The following is a 17,847-nucleotide window of genomic DNA, read 5'->3' on the forward strand; positions in this document are numbered from 1 at the left end:
GAACAGTTGAAATGTTTATAAACATCACATACATACAGCACAAAACATTTTGGCATTATACAGAAACTACACTACCACTTCATGTCATTGAAAAATGTGTTTTGGCAAAAAGACTTAATACACAAAATACAAATGTGCTCGAGTTATTCTGTTTGTGCAACATCTCACAGTGTATTATACAGTGTCGGACCATGTGCCATCCAACACGCCTAGAATGTTGGACTGTCGCAGGCGTTTTACTATTTCCAAAGCTGGTGACAAAATATTGTGGAATCATACAAATGTATACGTAGAAGAGGATTAATGGCACCGCAGCAAAGTGATCAGTGAAATAAACAAGGCACATCATGCTGAAATAAAAAAGATTTATGTTAAAAAATAAATAGCTATTTCTAAATGACTTTAATAACAACAAGAGTTTAAAATGCTCTTGTTAAAAGTCGCAAACAAAATGCAGAGTTCATAAGACATACAGTTCACAAAGAAAGTGTTAATATCAGAAACCTTCCCTGAGAGAAAATGTTAAGACAACATCCATCACAGTCAATTCTTAACAACTGCGTACCTCAAAACACAGGGCTGTGGAAAAGTATTTGCCCCACCCTAATTTCTTCTGTATATCTCATTAAATTGTTACTTTGAAAAAAAGGCAACCCGAGCAAACAAAATACAGTTTTTAAATGAGAGTCTTTTATTGAAGCAAAAGTTATCCAATACCAATGGGCCTGTGTGAAAAATATTTGCCCCTGTAGTTACTTATTCCCCAAATCTATGAAACTGTATTCATAATGGGGTTCAGCTGGACTAGATGTAACCAGGCCTAATTACTGCAAATCCTGTTCAATCAAATCAACACTTAAATAGAACTTTTTCAACAGTATGAATTTGGGTAAAAGGTCTTGCACAGTAACACACTATGCCAAAATTGAAAGAAGTTCTAGAAATGATGAGGAAGAAGGTGATTGAAATACATCAGTCTGGGAAGAGTTACAAAGCTATTTCAAAGGCTCTGGGATTCCAAAAGAACCACAGTGAGAGCCATTATCTCCAAATGGAAAAAAAAAATCAGCACAGTAGTGAACCTTCCCAGATGTGACTGACCATCCAAAATTCCCCCAAGAGCACAGCAACTACTCATCCAGGAAGTCACAAAAGAGTCAAGGACTACATCAAAGGACCTACAGGCCTGTCTTGGACCAGTAAAGGTGACTGTTCATGAAATACACTAGGGGGGGAAGGCATCCCGGGAAGTGTGGCGAGGCGAAAACCACTGCTAACCCAGAAGAACATTAAGGCTTGTGACAATCTAAAACTTTAGTACGAGATATACACAAAAACAGAATAAATCAGGATGGGGCAAATAGTTTCTCACAGCACTGTACAACTGAACTTCATTTGTTGGTTCATAGATAAATTCCTAGGAAAATAAATTATAGCAGTCATTCACAGTGGTTCAGCCTTATCTACTGTGGACTGTTAGGCTATAGCTTCTGTCTTCGTTCCAGATAAAATAAGTGTGACTATGTACAGCATACAGTACATTCATATGACGAGTACACATTGCACCAAATGCAGTACATCACAATACAACACAAACAGATCACTGGCTCGCTGATGGTTTTACCTGTTACTCAGGAGACCACAGGATCATAAACAGCGATTTATCTTTTGCCATACAGTGTTTGGACTAACCACCAAACCCCTATTAGTCAGTGGTGATTAAATACACACAGAGCACAGCGATGTCCACACAGCAAAGCTTTTCAACATGCACTTTGTACCATTTTCAGAACTACATACTTAAAGTTTCCATTTTCGACTCCTTTGTGCAATACAGTAATAGAAAAAATGAATAACTTAATCTCGTTTCAACCAAATAATTACAGGCTGGTCTAATTAAATTGGCACTCTCGTATCTAAAGCTACAGAACATTTCAACATTAGAATCACATACACTGCTCACACAACATTTCACTGCACACTCAATCTACAGAGCGAAAAGAGACGAAACCATATAACTAGGTAGCGCATGGAACATCTGATAAGGACGGCACAATTAACGTGCCTGAAAAACGTCATCTCTAACATAGAGTCATTTTCAGGATATGCTTGAGAACATTACACAGACAAAATACACTCCACATTACCTTAAGTTGGGGGGGAAAAACAGTCAGTCCACATATATAAAGATAAAATCTATAAATACACAGTTGTATTGATAAATAAAATATTGAAGAAAAATGACATAAAAAAGTCATAAGTAAAAACACTTCAGAAAAAAAAGTGTGATAAATGTCCAGCTCCAAAACTTACCAGCACTCCAACCATGAGGGTTATACTACATGGAAGACTGAAAATGCTTTTGGACGATCACACAACTGAATTCAATAAGGTCATTAGAGTCCTGTGTTTAACCGAATTTGTTTAGGGTTCAGCAGCTGGAGGGTCTTTCTCCGATTCTACACCTGCTGCACCAACCTGCGATAGTGTGGCATGACCTTACTTTCCGGGAGGTAGAGAGCCATTTCCAGTGCAACCAGAACGGGGAACTCCAGGGGGATGAGCTCCCGATGACTTATTCGAAAACGCTCCTCCAGCTTCTGTTCGCCAACACCAGCACAGAGACAAAGAATGAGCAAACAAAATACTCAATTACTATAATTATATCCTGTATGTTTTATGCAGTGCTGTGAAAAAAGTATTTGTCCCATCCTGATTTCTTCTGTTTTTGTGTATCTCTCATACTAAATTGTTTCAGAAATTAAAACAAAAGCTGAGATAAAACGAAGGCGACCTGAGTAAACACAAAATACAGTTTTTAAACGATAAGATGAAAGACACTGGGTAAAAATGGCGTCTAAGGAAGCGTGGCGTTGGTGATGTGATAACAACTGCTAACCCAGAAGAACATTAAGGCTCGTCTGAATTTTGCCAAAATACACCTTGATGATCCTCTAACCTTTTGGGAGAATGTTCTGTGGACTGATGAGTTGAAAGTGGAACTGTTTGGAAGACAGAGGTCCCGTTATATCTGGCATAAACCAAACACAGAATTCCACAAAAAGAACATCATACCTACAGTCATGCATGGTGGTGGAAGTGTAATGGTGTGGGGATGCTTTCTGCTTCAGGGCAACATGAATTCTGCTCTCTATCACAAAATCCTAAAGAAGAATGTCCAGTCTTCAGTTCTTAAGTTGAAACTCAAGTGCAACTGGATTATGCAGCAAGACAAAGATCCAAAGCATAGGAGTAAATCCTAATCCTAGAAGTAAGTGAAAGACTGATCTCCAGTTATCAGAAGTGTTTGGTTGCAGTTATTGCTGCTAAAGGTGGCGCAACCAGATTTTAAGTTTAAGGGGGCAATTACTTTTTCACATGGGTGATAGTTGTTGAATCACTTTTTTTTTTTTGCTTAAATAAATAAACTCAGATTTCCTTTGTTTTATGTTGTATTTCATTTGAAGATCTAAAACTATTTAGTATAAAATATATGCAAAACCAGAAGAAATCAGGATGGGGCAAATACTTTTTCACAGCACTGTATATTAAATACACATGATATACATATACAAGTCAAATGAAAACCTTAAAAATACAGAAGTTAGAACGGAATCGAATTTTCTTCTAGAGGAATCTGGACACGTGTGTAGAAAAATGATACACGTTTGTGACATTGTGCAATAAATTAATGCTAATCTTTTTTAAATTAAGGTTTATTTGACTCACTTATGCAGACAATTCATTTCTACAGTATTAATGTATGTAAGTGTTTTCCCCCCCAAATCTTTGTTTTTATAATTGTTATTTTCAAAGGTATGTTTTGTTATTTGAATATACCGTCCCATCTGAAGGTATTGGAACATCAAAGCCAATTTTTTTGTTTTTGCTATACACTGAAGACAAGATACGCTAGTAAATTAAGTAATGATGTACTAGGAACATGTAAACAAGGGTCATGGAAATAAACAGAGGAATGTGTAAATACAGGTGGAATTTGTTTTCAATGAAATACGAGTAAATCAAAATGACAAGGATTAATATTCAACCAGAAAGAGTCGGTATCCAACTTGTCATAACATTTTTTATCTGGCCAAATACCACTTACATCTATCAGCTGTTTGACCTCCAGTTTCTTGAGGTCACTGCTGATCTTGGCTGCCAGCAGCACACACACCGCAGATACGAGTTTTCTGTTGGGTTTGTTCAGTCGACCCTGCAGAACCAGCTTCTCAAAGTACACATAGGCCATCGCTATGGTAACCGGCTGTAGACCACACTCCTCGCTCACTGCACGCATGTCTCTCTTCAAGCTGAGTGTCAAGAAACAGTCAACCACAAGTGGCAGAGGTGTAAGAAGTGTTACATATATATAGTACCAAAACAAACCTCTTGCCTTGGGTGAGGTTTTTCTACCCAGCTTGCTTTTACTAGGCAATCGATTTGGACAATTCCACAATAACTGGCACTCCATTCTTCATCTCTGGATAATTATCTATACTAAATATCTATTCTGCTATATATCTAGACTATTTATCTATATATTCATACTTGTGCAAATGAATTTTGTTATAGAAAAAGGTAAGTAACGTTGACCGCCTCACAGTTTCAAGACCCCCAGTTTGATCCTGAGCGGGTTACTGCCTGCATGTCCGCGTGGGTTTCCTCAAAGTTCTCTGGTTTGCTCCCACCTCCCAACAAGCATGGCAGTAGGTGAACTGCTAACTTTAAATTGCCCCAGATATGACAGTGTGCGCGAATGTGTGCGGGTGCCCTGCGGTGGTCAGGCATCCCATTCAGGGTGTATTCCCGCCTCATACCCACTGTTCCTGGGATAGGCTGAGGATTCACAGTGACTAGGATACAGTGCTTACTGAAGATGAATGAATGAAAAGGTAAGTACGTATGCATACACTATTGTATACTAATTGTTTCTGAACACTGCCTTAGAGGGTGCCAATAATTCTGGAGCTGATGGAATATTATTCTGTATATATTTAAATATGGGCACATTTAAGCCACAGATATACGGTGTACTGTCCCAAGCTTACCTTCTAATCTTGCTCAGTGTCAGCTTAATATGGGGAAACTTTTCCTTGAACGTCTCATTCATATCTTTCTTCAAGTCAGATGGTTTTACGTATTCAATCACAGTTGTCTGAAAGAGACAAACACATGTTTGTTTAAGATTTACGTCATACAGACTTTAATTCATGATCAATGAGTGACTAAAATACAAGCAGTTACTGTCAACGGATAACCTGGTTTACAGTGTTTACAGAGATCAGAGTGTGACAGTCCCTGCAATGTGGTTTATAACGTGTGCCTCTAGCCAAGCCTTTCAGCTAATTTCCTCATCATATGACCTGCTAATGAAGTCACATGATGGCCTAATATAGTGCTAAAAGCATAAGAAATTACTGTGCCCTCTGTACCCATTAATTATAAATGCTTACAATTAGGTAATATGCTTGTAAGACATCAGTGAATGATGCTGGTGCTCCAGAATGAAAAAGCTCACCACATAAGAACTAAAGATCAAGACCCTCTTGTGCTTCCCACATGGCCACTGAGGGTCACTCAACAGGTTGGGGTCATAATCTGATAACTCGTCTGCACCTGTAGAAGAGACAGACATGATATGCAAAATATGTCAAATGAAACTCTTCTCATCACTACTGTGAAGGTGGCTGCTATATTGTTTCAGTGTCTCGGTAACACACCAGCTTCTTGTCCGACGGTGCTACTGAAACGTTGGTGAGAGAAGTTCTTCTGGCCGTTTATCCAGTTGCGGGACATCGGTGTCTGAACAGTGCCGGTATCCAGAGGGGCACTGCTTTTCTGCCTGACCAGGGCATTGGTAGGAAGTAGGAACCGGGCATAAGATACTGTCTGTAACACAGAGATAAACAGACGCAAACACATAAGAAACCGACTGTGAACACTTCAGAATTGTTGGATGTCTGCACTTGTAATTCTTACATGACCTGCAGTCATCTGCAATTGTAAATCCTAAATTATGTTAGTCGCGAGTTTGTTTGTGTTGTAAAGCGGTCTGCTTCATCTGTAACAAAACCTTGGCTCCAAGAAAGATGGTATATAGATGTGGGTAATGAAAGTACTCATTTCTTGCATTCGTACTTGATTTGTGATTGTTCCTTCTGCTGTTTGGGGTTCTGGTGCAACAACTTTAACAGCAAATTAGCAGCAAACTATAGCAACAAGCAAAATTGAACCAGCTGCTTACTTAATCGTCATGTGACTGCATAAACTGAGCAGCATAAAAATGCAACAGTATACACGAAAAAACATTTTTGTAGTAGACATTTTCAACTACTAATGGATAGATGTGGGTTTAGGTTAAAACATTAAAGCTACATTAACACTTCTTTGTTGCAAATATTCATATCTTTAATAGTTTGTAGACTGAAACCTAATGGCACTTTACAGTTGCACTAGGTTATGATCAAACCTGTTCCATTGGTGCAACTCATTGCTGAGATAAAATATATAAAATATAATATTTTATATATATATATATATATATATATATATATATATATATATATATATATATATATATAAAAATGACAGCCTTATTAATATCAATAATAAACACACTATACACCAATTTCTTTCTTGAATAAATGGTTTACAAATAAAAGTCAGTCACGGCAAAAAAACCCAAAAAAAAAACAGATCATCCTCAAGTATAAAAATGTTTTGAAAGTATGGTAATTGCCATACAAAAGCACACAAAGGTAGTACTTAAATAAGACTGCAGTTAGGATCTCATAGCTGTACAACTGCATGAAGCAAGCTGTATGGAAAAACTCACTCCCAAAATATGCATGCAAGATGACATAAAAATAACAAATAAATCCCTTCTTACCTTCCCCAAAGCCCCCAGTTCCACACCCTCCAACACAGGAACCGTATCAACTGCTCCTCCTGATGGGTTCCTCTGTCTCTGGGCCTCCTCACTGGATTACATGGATATCTAGTTAGACAGCTTTACTCAACATCACCAGCACATTGCATAGTGCTCAGTCCAGATTTGACACAGAGAGAGTTACTAAATAAGGCACTGTGCTCCATGTCTAAAATAAGATTCACTCTCGGGGCTTGTCGAATGCTGACAAAAGGCTTCCTTATCAAAAAAACCCCACTGTTTTTAATATGCTGTACTAGAGAAGCTGCAACTGAAAAAGTTGCTGCAGGTATTTGGGAAGGCACACTTTATGTTTCTGGTATCTTCAGCGATACAATAAAGCACTTTAAGTGTTGGATTTATGATTTCTTATGTAAATGATGACAATGGAGAATGGATGAGAGGTGGACAAATACATGAAACTGATTCTGATTTAAAACAAACAAACAAACAAACAAAAAAGGCTTTAGAGGATGAACTTCACACAGAAAAATCACAGTGTTTATTATAATCAAATTTTTAAGGAATCAGTTTATACCTGCACTAATAATCACACTAGGCTTGTTATAGAAACCATAAAAACCCTAGATGTCAGGATCAAGATCTGATTTGCCCAGCGGGAGATAGAGCTTTCTGCAATATCTCATTATGTTGCATGTTCCATTAAATAGAGGAACTATTTTGAGAAGAAAACCAAGCCTAGGGGACAAACGATTTGTCCATCCCTGTAATAAAAAGTGTTCTGTGGCTGGCTGTGTGCAGTTCAGTACCTGATGTGAAAGCTCTCCCCATAGGGCAGTACAGAGAAAGCAGCACACAGAGACCGTTTGGCACATATCACAACAATCCTGTAGGACACACACACACAGCAAATACAAACACAGAACACACCATCAGTGCCAGGGCTTTAATCCAGCATCAGCTAACAAACAAACAAACAAACAAACAGACCCAAATCTTAATGTAACTAAATCTAGAAGTAAACTTAACGTACTACTATTTAGTGCCATGTTTGCGTGTCTGCTTATCGAGACAAATGCGGTTACTTAGTTACAAGCCAAACTTAGCCAAAACTTTAACCTAAAGCCTAATCCCAAACCATATTGACAACATGCAGAAAGATACAGAAACAAGCACATTGGTGCTCAACGTTGTGTCTTTAAGGGGAAGTGAAAACCAGCAAAATATTGGCTAATTAAAATAAAAATAATACACTATACTATGATTGCTACAACCAGATATTTTGCCATTTATTCCAAGGGTGGACAAATTATTAGCCCAAACACCTAGGACAAGTACAGCATAATATTCCTGCGCAAGAAATAAAACACAATGGGGTGTGCTGTTATAGGAAAATAATCAACCAACAATGGGGTGGTGTGATTATCTTATAAAAGCATGTCCTGAAGTGTTTTATATCAATGTCAATGTTCCAACAATTAACTTTTCATCCATTCATAGTTACATTTATTGTTGTGGAACATTCAGCTTGTCATGTTATCAAGAAACCAGAAATCTCAAAGCCCTCTGTTCTGAAGACCTTCTCGGGAAGAAAAAACTTCAAGTTTAACCTCTGAATTTTAGAAAGCACTTACACCGGAGACTCCTTCCAAAAACTTCAACTTATCAGCAATTACACATCTTTTTAATCCATTTATGTTGATCGTCCACTATACAAGTCCTGGTATTATTTAACAGTAACGTATCAGGATAGGTGCTTAATTTTTTAACACCATTGCCAGCATCAGGGGCTATATTCAATGGCAGGAGCAAAGTAATAAAATAAAATAAATACACAAACACACAAATGACTAAATAAACATTCAAATAAACACAATTAAAAAGGACATTTTAAATAGAGATTTTAAATAGTAAAAAATATTCCATACTGAGCAAGTTAAAAATCATTTAAAAATTCTTTCTGGTGATAATGATAACATATTAGAAGAAGTGCATCAATATAAACTTGGATTTGCCTTGCCACCAGCATTACTGCAAAGATGTGCTGATTTGCCCAATCAGAATCAAGAATTCAATGCCACTGTGGTGTAATAGCTTTGGATTTCAGCTGCTGATAAACAAAGTTGTTGACTGGACATAATGTGCTTCACTTGCTTGCTGGTGGGGTGTCCTATATTCTGTCCACTGGTAAGTCATTTTTATTATTAAGGTAAATCATGTTAAACACCAGTGGAATGGACTTAACTGGTAAGTAGCTCATATTTTTTGTGTGGAATTACATTAGACACCAATTTAAGGCCAGCCAATTTCATATCGAGACAACAAGAACACGAGACTGGGGCAGCTTGTTAGGCTTGATAACGAATTTATGATTCATCAAGCCCTGTATGGTACTAATCGTTAGTACTATATGTGTGTGCCTAGTCATTGTGAAAATGAAGAAAACTTATTCACAGTAGAGACTCATGCAGTCCTTTTTTGGTCAATTCTACCCTACTGCCCACTTTTACACTCTGACTCACTTACTGCCTTATGTGGGAAGCCGATCTTTGCATATCAATAAGCTCATGGAGCAATGCCATTTTAAGAAGTCTGGCTCAACCAAACTTCTACAATTTTCAAAAATCCTTGGAAGTGAGAGGGGATGGGACAAAAATATAATATCAGCCAATCATGTGTCAACAGTGCAAAGCTAAAAAACCATGCAGATACAGAGCTTTGGGTAATGACCGAACATCAGAATGGGGCGGGGGGGGGGGGGGGGCTGGGGGAGATATGATCTCTGTGACTTTGATAGTGACATGGAAATTGGGTATTGGGATAGATGGATATGGATATACCGACCCTCCGCACTCAGGATGTTTTTTGTTTTTCGCACCAGTCTGTAGAGACTCTAGAGACTGTTGTGTGTGTGAAACTCCCAGGAGTTCAACCGCTCCTGAAATACAAGCCCTTACAAACACCACACTTAGAGGATGTTCATCTGGCTTTTTTTTACTTGTTTATTTTAGCAAATAAACAAATCACAAATATGACGCAAAATTTTTTTTGTTTAATAGCTGAACATTCTGCCTTTGTGAAACATACCTCAAACATTAAATTAAACTAGTTTAATTAATGGCATGTTTTTCCCCCAGATCATAGTGTGTTACTGGGTAAAACCTTTTAACCAACTTCATGCTTATCTCAGGTTTTGTCTTAATTTCTGAAACAATTTAGTATGAGATATACACAAAAACAGAAGAAATCAGGATGGGGGCAAATACTTCTCCACAGCACTGTATATAAATAAAATTGAATTCAAATTAAATAAACCTTTAAAAATAAGGTTGTTAACACTTCTGTTTACACCACCGTGCTGTTGAATTCATTACACCACTGCAAACCACAGTTTTGAAATGATAGGCCTAGAATTGTACCTTTAAATAAATAGTGCTATACCACAGTGCTGTTGAATTCTCCAATCTGATTGGTCAGAAGGTGATTAATTTTCTATACAGCAGTTATTAAAAAAAATAACAGTGCTGGCTTTATTCAGTCGAATATGTTATCATTTCTATAGTAACAGCTCATTCACAGGGACTTGTATGGGGACTGATGCTCTACATAATCTAAAGCTGATAAACATTTTAAACACGAGTCATTTAACAAATAAAAAAAATGCATAACCATTAGTATCTTAATTAATATAGAAACTTTTTCTAAGGAGACACTTATTTAACATTTATGGAAGGAGTCTCGAGTGTCCACGCTTTGTAAAATCAATAAGTTTTCCTCCATGAGAGCGTATTCAGGACAGCAAACTTCGTGCTTTCTGTTTTCAAGAACAGAACAAGTGCTTTTTTGTCTTATTAACTTCAACAGAGAGAAACAGGGAAGCTGGTGAAAGGATGACTCTTTATAACTGGAACAGGAACTATCTAGATTTATGGATGCACCACAACCTGAAGTGTAACTGTAAATCGATAAAATATATGATGTCATTTATTACTAAACTAAAAATATTAACTGTTATCAAATTATTGAGGTACAAGAGAAATAAACATTTTTAAAAATAAAATAAAAATAGATTTTTTATTAGATAAAAAATAGATATAAAAATAATGCGCTGGCCTGCATCACATCACCCCATTGTTAATTATTTTCATACATAACAACATGCCCTGTCATGTCAAATCTCACGATTTCTAGGCACGGACTATCATTAGCAAAAAACCTCTGTCAGGTTGCTCAGAGGTTTATACAATAGCAAAGCAACACGTCAGCAGCTTATGACAGAGTGAGCTGGGTGAAGATGAAGGACACATTAGACTCAGGCAATGTTGTATGGCTAAAGAGATGAATGACAATCAATGCTTTGACACTCCAACTTGTGTAATCTGCCGCTCACATTTTTGCAAAAAAAAACAACAACTAAATCACAGGGTCAGACCAGGTTAGAAAATATTAGAACAAAACAGATATGTGAATTGGTGAAAGAAGGTATGGACAAGAATTAGAGAAGTGACAGCTGTGAGAGAGTGAAAGTAAGAAGGAGAAGATGAATGAGTAAGAAGCTTTGGAAAATTGGAAATGCTGATTGTGAACAAGTATGGGTTGGCATGAGAAAGATCAATACAGGGTTTGTAGTGATCAAAGAATTAATTGTTTGTCATGCATAACAGGATTTTAATGTCATGGGAAGCATGGGGTTCAATTCTGAGAAGTCGTCACTTCCCTTACAGAGTTTCTCAAGGAAAGTATGCGTAGTTCATACACTGCAAAACACCTCATCTAATCAAGTGCAAATATCTTGAATATATCTGAATTCTCATTATGGGATTATGATTTAAAAAAATACATATAGTTCAAATGCAAATACAGACTTGCTCATTCCTAATATAGTCCAATCGTCTGTGCTGTCTCACACACTCGGACTCACCTGCTGCCTCGAGTGTCATACTGCCGCATGTTTTTGATGAAGTGCACCTTCTTATAAACCACGGGCCCAGGTGACCCTGACTGATTACGTGTTCTGCAACAAAGCAGCAAAGATAACTCAGTTAATGAACATACTAATAAATTATTACCATTATCATAAGAAAGGTTAATTGCTAGCTGCTTTAAAAAGGTAGCTGTAAGCAAGCATTTAAATAACTTTCATTTGTCATCTGTGTTCTTAACTATTAATATTATTAAACAAACTCAATCTTTCAAACTCAAAACAAAGGTTCCAAAAAAATTTTTTTTTTAATCTACAAAGTTCTACCAACAGTCATGGAAAATTTGTTAAAGTACAACACGGTCATGTTTATTGTTACAAATACAAATACAAACGCAAACTGTCAGAAGGTACCTGCTGTACTTGTTACAAACTAATGGCAGCACAAACACCACTGATTGTTTCCTCTCACAGGCCACGTGACTCCTTCAACTCCTTTAAGATAAACCCCTTGGACCAAGAGCAATGCTCTTACATTGAGATGCATCGTTACGTATCATCCAAGACCTTACGTAAAGACACGATTGCCTCCTCTTGAATCAAGCACAGACACACCCAAAACAAGTTAGGGCACGCAAGCAAACAAACTTACTGGCTGAAACTTTGAGATTAGTTAGATCAGACTTCTAACTAAATATCACTGGATCCCAATCCCAAGTTTATATTTTCAATAAGACACGCATATCAGAACTCCAAGCATCAACCAACATCCAATACTGATCCAATGCTTACAGCCTTATAGTAACGCAGAGTGGCATGATGGGGTGAGCTTTAAGGTCACTTAGTACTGTGTTCATGCCAGAGATGTGTGTTGTCACTTAACTTCGACACATGTCTTCATGGCATAATGAGCACATATTTACATTCACATTCCTGGTATTTGACAGAGGCCCTTATATAAAAGTGGCTTACAAGTGTAGTGCTTTGTAATCTCCAACAGAAAAATGACTTCATGCTAGTACAATTAGGTCAGAGTCAAAGAACTCTGTCAAGCTAAAACCATGTTAGTGAGGAGTTAGTTTTTATTTTTTTAAGGTTGATCAGATGAATAAATGTAAACACCAATCCAGTGTTCCATGCCAGTACTGGTCTGATATTGACAATAACTATTGTATCTGTGCATTCCTAATTAACAGTTAACTTTTTTTAACAGGACTAAGATAATGGATATTTTAATATTCCTCTATTCCAATATTCTTATTCTAATGACTGAGTGAGAAGAGTTCTATCTTTGAAGTCTATTAACAGTACATGATCATCTATTCCTCCTAAATGAAAGTTTTGATTCTCCAAATTGAAAATGAAACTCTTATAAAAAGCCGGAAGTTGAGATTTTTCACTGTTAGTGATGAGTGTATATAAATCATAGGGAGAACGTTTTGTTTGCTTTAAAGATGTTACATACTATTAGGTGATGTAATCCAATTTATTTAAGTGTGACTATAAGAAACAATGAACTCCTAAGTGATCTTATATACAGCCTTGGTTTGTGTTTTTAACCAAAAAGCACAGCTGGGCTGTTACTGATGTCTCGGAGGTGGATGATTGATCCCTCTTCTGTTATGAGCAAAAGGTTTCTGTTAAACAGCTCTGTGTGTGTGTGTGTGTGTTGAAACGTGTGACGTTAGAAACATACCGATACGGTTACAGACCTACCCGGAGGGATAAAGAAAACACTCACCGCTGTCGGAGATCCAGAGGTCCGGAGTTCGCACCTGACACCACGGCCGGAGATTTAGCGATGATCGGGTGCTGGTTTTGAGCTCCGGAGGTCGGAGGAAGAGGGAATCCTACAGATGACAAAGGATCCATTCTTCCGCTCTCCAAGGACACCTCACTGCTGTTTCCCCCTTGAATGAGCCCTGCTATCGCTGTCAGGGGGAGCGGAGCCGGGGGACAAGTGTTAGTCCTCGGTAAAGCAGTTCCACTGAACGGTGACAGCTGGCTGAAATTTCCGCAGCTGCTCGCCGTCGACACCGGGAGAGAAACCGCCGGTGGTCCGACTTCAACGCTTTGGTTCCAGGTTTCTCCGAGGCCATTACCGAGAGCGTAGACAGGCCGTCCGTCTAAAGAGATGTTATTCAAAAACAGCAGGGCCGCTTGTCTCCGACGTGAATCTTTACTTTTCCGTGGAGGTTCTTTGTGTGTCTTTGCCGTGGCGCCGCCGTGAAGCCCGCAAAACGCAGCCGCCATTCTACAGAACGCTGGCAGTGGCGCACGCGCACACACACTCACTCACACAAACCTATTTACTCAGGAAGACCCTTCAAGCTCCGCCCACTTACATCTAATTGGTCGAGCTCGCTACAATCATGTAAATTATTGACTGCTAACCAATAGGCTGCGAGACGCCTGTTCTTGAATTTGAACATTGTTTCAGTGTGTACAAAATTTATATTTTGTCTATTTATTGAAACCATATATATATATATATATATATATATATATATATATATATATATATATATATATATATATATATGTGTGTGTGTGTGTGTGTGTGTGTGTGTGTGTGTGTGTGTGCATATATCTATATCTATCTATCTATCTATCTATCTATCTATCTATATATATATATATATATATATATATATATAGAGATAGATAGATAGATAGATAGATAGATAGATAGATAGATAGATATAGATATAGATATACCTAGAGCTTTTTATTCCTGAACTATATTGCACAAATTCAAACACTCAGGCTTCCTCCACATGGCTGCACTTTGGGATGTGGTACAGTGTTTTTGCTGTACCTGTAATCCTGATCCTCTTTGGTACTGACTCTGATGTCATTCCTAAAATATGTTGCAGCCAGTCTTCCAGTCTATGGAGCCTCGAGTGCTCCTGGAACACCACTGTTTAACCTTGCATATTCTCGGTAGTTCCTCTTTTAGTTCCTCATATTGTTGCAGTTTATCATATTCCATCCTTTAGATGTTCATATCACTTTGCTAGAGTAGCATCACTATTATTATTACCTGTGCTGTTTTCAGGGTCTTCATATTAACATTGATTCTTCTACTTATTATTTCTATTTCTGCTGATGCTTATTAATCTGTCTGTACATGAAGGTTCCACAGGATATTTGTTGTTTCCTCCATTGGCCTTGGCAATGTCTAACCCATATTCCTTATACTTGATGTATATAACCAGGGGTGGCAGAAGGAATTTTTGGCCAACTGACCTCACCACTGGGCAAATTTTCTTCCAGGAGAGGGTCCGTTCCAGGGGAAATCTATCCTAGGAAGAAGTTCTGAGGTTCCCCACCTTCCCCACATTTGTGGTGCCCTAGTATATGATCCTTATACGTAATTGCATAATTGTGTATTAGGTTATGCCTCTCAGTGTATGCTGTTGCTGCCTGCATCTTGTGCTCAGTTGTCTAAGGGGTTTCTTTAAAACTTGGAATTTAAAAAGACAGAAGACACAAGATGTCAGGAGAAACAAATGAACTCACGGTGAATTTAAGAAATGTAAGTAAGAGTATGAATAGAAGTAATAAGAAGTTATGAGAAGGCTTAAGTGGTTCAATAGAGTATGGTTGCTAGGCTTCTGCACTGCCTTCTGACTTTGCTGGACATCCAAGCTAATAAAAGTTTAAAAACCAATAATTGTGCCATCCTTGTGCAACTCATTCTAAGAATGGTCTGGTCTTTCAGGTGCTATTCAGTATATTTCCACATGAGTGCAGTATTACCATCCTAATAAATTAATTGAGAAAAAGAAATGGACATAAACTGAGACTGAAATAATTTGTTTTCCATTTATACAACTATGTTCCATTTGCATTTTCACTTCATTATTGAGGAATGCATTTCCATTATCAGCAAACAGAAGACACTCTCCAGAATTAAGCTTTGGTCAAGCCAGTAAACACATTGTTTTTTATTATCTTCCAAATAACACACACACACACACACACACACACATACACACACACACACACACACACACACACACACACACACACATACACACATGGCTTAAGTCCATCGTCTTTTTTTTTTTTTTTTTTTTTTTAATACAGCAATCACAGATTGACATGAGCAGTGTAAGGCTTTTCATCTAGCTAATGTGTCTCAAGTTCAATCCACCATAAACCAGTGTACCTAGTATGGTCTTTATAGATTTAATATGGCATACAGAAGGCTGTGCTGATGTGTTACAGCTAGCACCAACATGGTAACACAGTTCTGAGACAGTGGTAAAGGTAAAGATAATGTAGTGTTAAACATTATGTTTCTGTATTTATGGATGCACCGTCTTGCTTACCAGCACCACAGATCCATGCTATTACAATATACTGCACTGATACAATAATTTCTTATTATTAAGCCTTTCTACCTAAAACTCATCATCCTTACTGAGCTCAAATGGAATTTTGTCTCTTGAATTATGCACCTATTTTTATTATTTAAAAGCTTAAATCCCATACTTATACATTCTGAAAATAGAAAACAAGTTGAGACATACAGCTATGGTTCAAATGGTAGTGTATGTGTATTTATGTCACACATAGCCATTTGGTGAGAGACAATCAATTTAGAAACTGTATGTAAACATCATGCTAGGTATCACATATGATGATCAGATGCTTTTCTCAAAATGAATGTAATGAAATCAGTGAAATGATGCACCAACAATTTACAGATATGTTGGTGGGAAATCTTTCTAATTACACTTTTACAATGCAAGTACTTCTGATTTTATTGCTCATTTTGATCCAATCTTCATGGCCATGTAACCATAATGCTAATGTTTATTAATTATAAAAAAGAGAATGACTTTAAATATGTAAACATACACTACAGTTTGATTCATCGCAAACGCATTATAGTCCAGTTGGAACCTGAAACATTTGAGCCCTCTTAGCTTTTAGACATCATCTGTCAAATACTGCAGAAGTATATTAAAATCATTTGTATGAGGAATGTCTTGTGTCTGCTGAGGGATTCAATCCTTAAGAAAAAATTCCATATTTGGATAATTTTGATCTGGTGAGTTTTTGTTTTTTAATCTGCTATATTTTTTATTTACATGGGCTGAACACTGATGAAAAATCTATTTGTTCATAAATGTTACCTCACCTTAAAAAGCTACAATACCTCAGTCTACATGAATAAATAGCAAATAAAAGTTAAGAATCAGGCAAATATTTTAGTTGCGGTTTGGAACAGGACCAATTTTATGAAGATATTTTAGAGCATCATCACTGTACTTGACCGCAACATCATGTATTCTTCGTAGTCCCCAATATCTTTGTGTCTTAACCTCTTAGCCGAACGCTCTGGGTCTCTGTAGTAGACATGCAATATAATCCTTTTATCCAGTAGCCTGTGATATTCTATGGGGCTCAATATGGGACCAACAAATAAAGCATACTACAACACTTTAATGAACAATGTTCATTAAAGGAATAATCCAGCATTTTCACCCTATTCTGTATCTACTGCATCTGCAGCATATGTAATCTTTAAAATGTGTGAATACTGTACAGTACATGTACATGTGCATCTACACTACACTATTAGCCATTTTATCAAGTAAATGACAAAGGCTCACTTTGTAGATTATAGCGTGGGATGGGCAAACTTTTTCTGAACGAGTGTATCAGGTGTAGCGTTGCTATGTTATTGTTGTTGTTTTTTTTTTATGTAACCTCAGTTTTACTTGTGTGTTTTGAAAAGGCCATCAACGAAAACTATCCAACTATCCAGCCAAAAGCAGTGCTGTGATCAGAAACTGACACCAATGGTGACACCAGAGGAGGATTAAAATAAATTGTGCATAGAGATAATAATCCATCCATCTACTTTCCATACCGCTTATCCTACACAGGGTTGCAGGGAACCTGGAGCCTATCCCAGGGAACTCGGGGAACAAAGTGGGGGACACCCTGGATGGGGTGCCAACCCATCTCAGGGCATAATTGCACACACATACACACACCCATTCACACACTATGGACA

General features: G+C 37.5%; 1 protein-coding gene across 3 annotated transcripts; it reads right to left on the reverse strand.

Annotated features, from left to right (window-relative positions):
- Nucleotides 1–6: 6 nt before the first annotated feature.
- cables2a (Cdk5 and Abl enzyme substrate 2a) lies at nucleotides 7–14,167 on the reverse strand. 3 transcript variants are annotated; one of them, XM_053643439.1, is made up of 9 exons: nucleotides 13,555–14,166; nucleotides 11,814–11,906; nucleotides 7,702–7,779; nucleotides 6,893–6,983; nucleotides 5,724–5,892; nucleotides 5,522–5,619; nucleotides 5,052–5,158; nucleotides 4,109–4,313; nucleotides 7–2,600 (listed from the first exon to the last, which is right to left on the reverse strand). In XM_053643439.1, exons 1-9 carry the CDS (start codon nucleotides 14,064–14,066, stop codon nucleotides 2,460–2,462), a joined length of 1,494 nt encoding a protein of 497 aa, XP_053499414.1. In that variant the 5' UTR covers nucleotides 14,067–14,166; the 3' UTR covers nucleotides 7–2,459. The 3 variants fall into 3 exon arrangements, with proteins under 3 accessions (XP_053499414.1, XP_053499417.1, XP_053499416.1); XM_053643442.1 differs by lacking the exon at nucleotides 11,814–11,906 and having other exon boundaries at nucleotides 13,555–14,167; XM_053643441.1 differs by lacking the exon at nucleotides 7,702–7,779.
- Nucleotides 14,168–17,847: the final 3,680 nt, after the last annotated feature.

Source organism: Ictalurus furcatus, chromosome 15, assembly GCF_023375685.1.
Source record: "Ictalurus furcatus strain D&B chromosome 15, Billie_1.0, whole genome shotgun sequence".
Taxonomy (NCBI): Eukaryota; Metazoa; Chordata; class Actinopteri; order Siluriformes; family Ictaluridae; genus Ictalurus; species Ictalurus furcatus.

Excerpts from the sequence above, each read along its gene's own strand:
- cables2a (XM_053643439.1), bottom strand. The coding sequence starts at position 14,066 with ATGGCGGCTGCGTTTTGCGGGCTTCACGGCGGCGCCACGGCAAAGACA. Across the intron at positions 4,314-5,051 it reads ACACTGAGCAAGATTAGAAG|CTTGAAGAGAGACATGCGTG; the intron begins GTAAGCTTGGGA and ends CTTGACACTCAG. Across the intron at positions 2,601-4,108 it reads AGGTCAAACAGCTGATAGAT|AAGCTGGAGGAGCGTTTTCG; the intron begins GTAAGTGGTATT and ends GTTGGCGAACAG.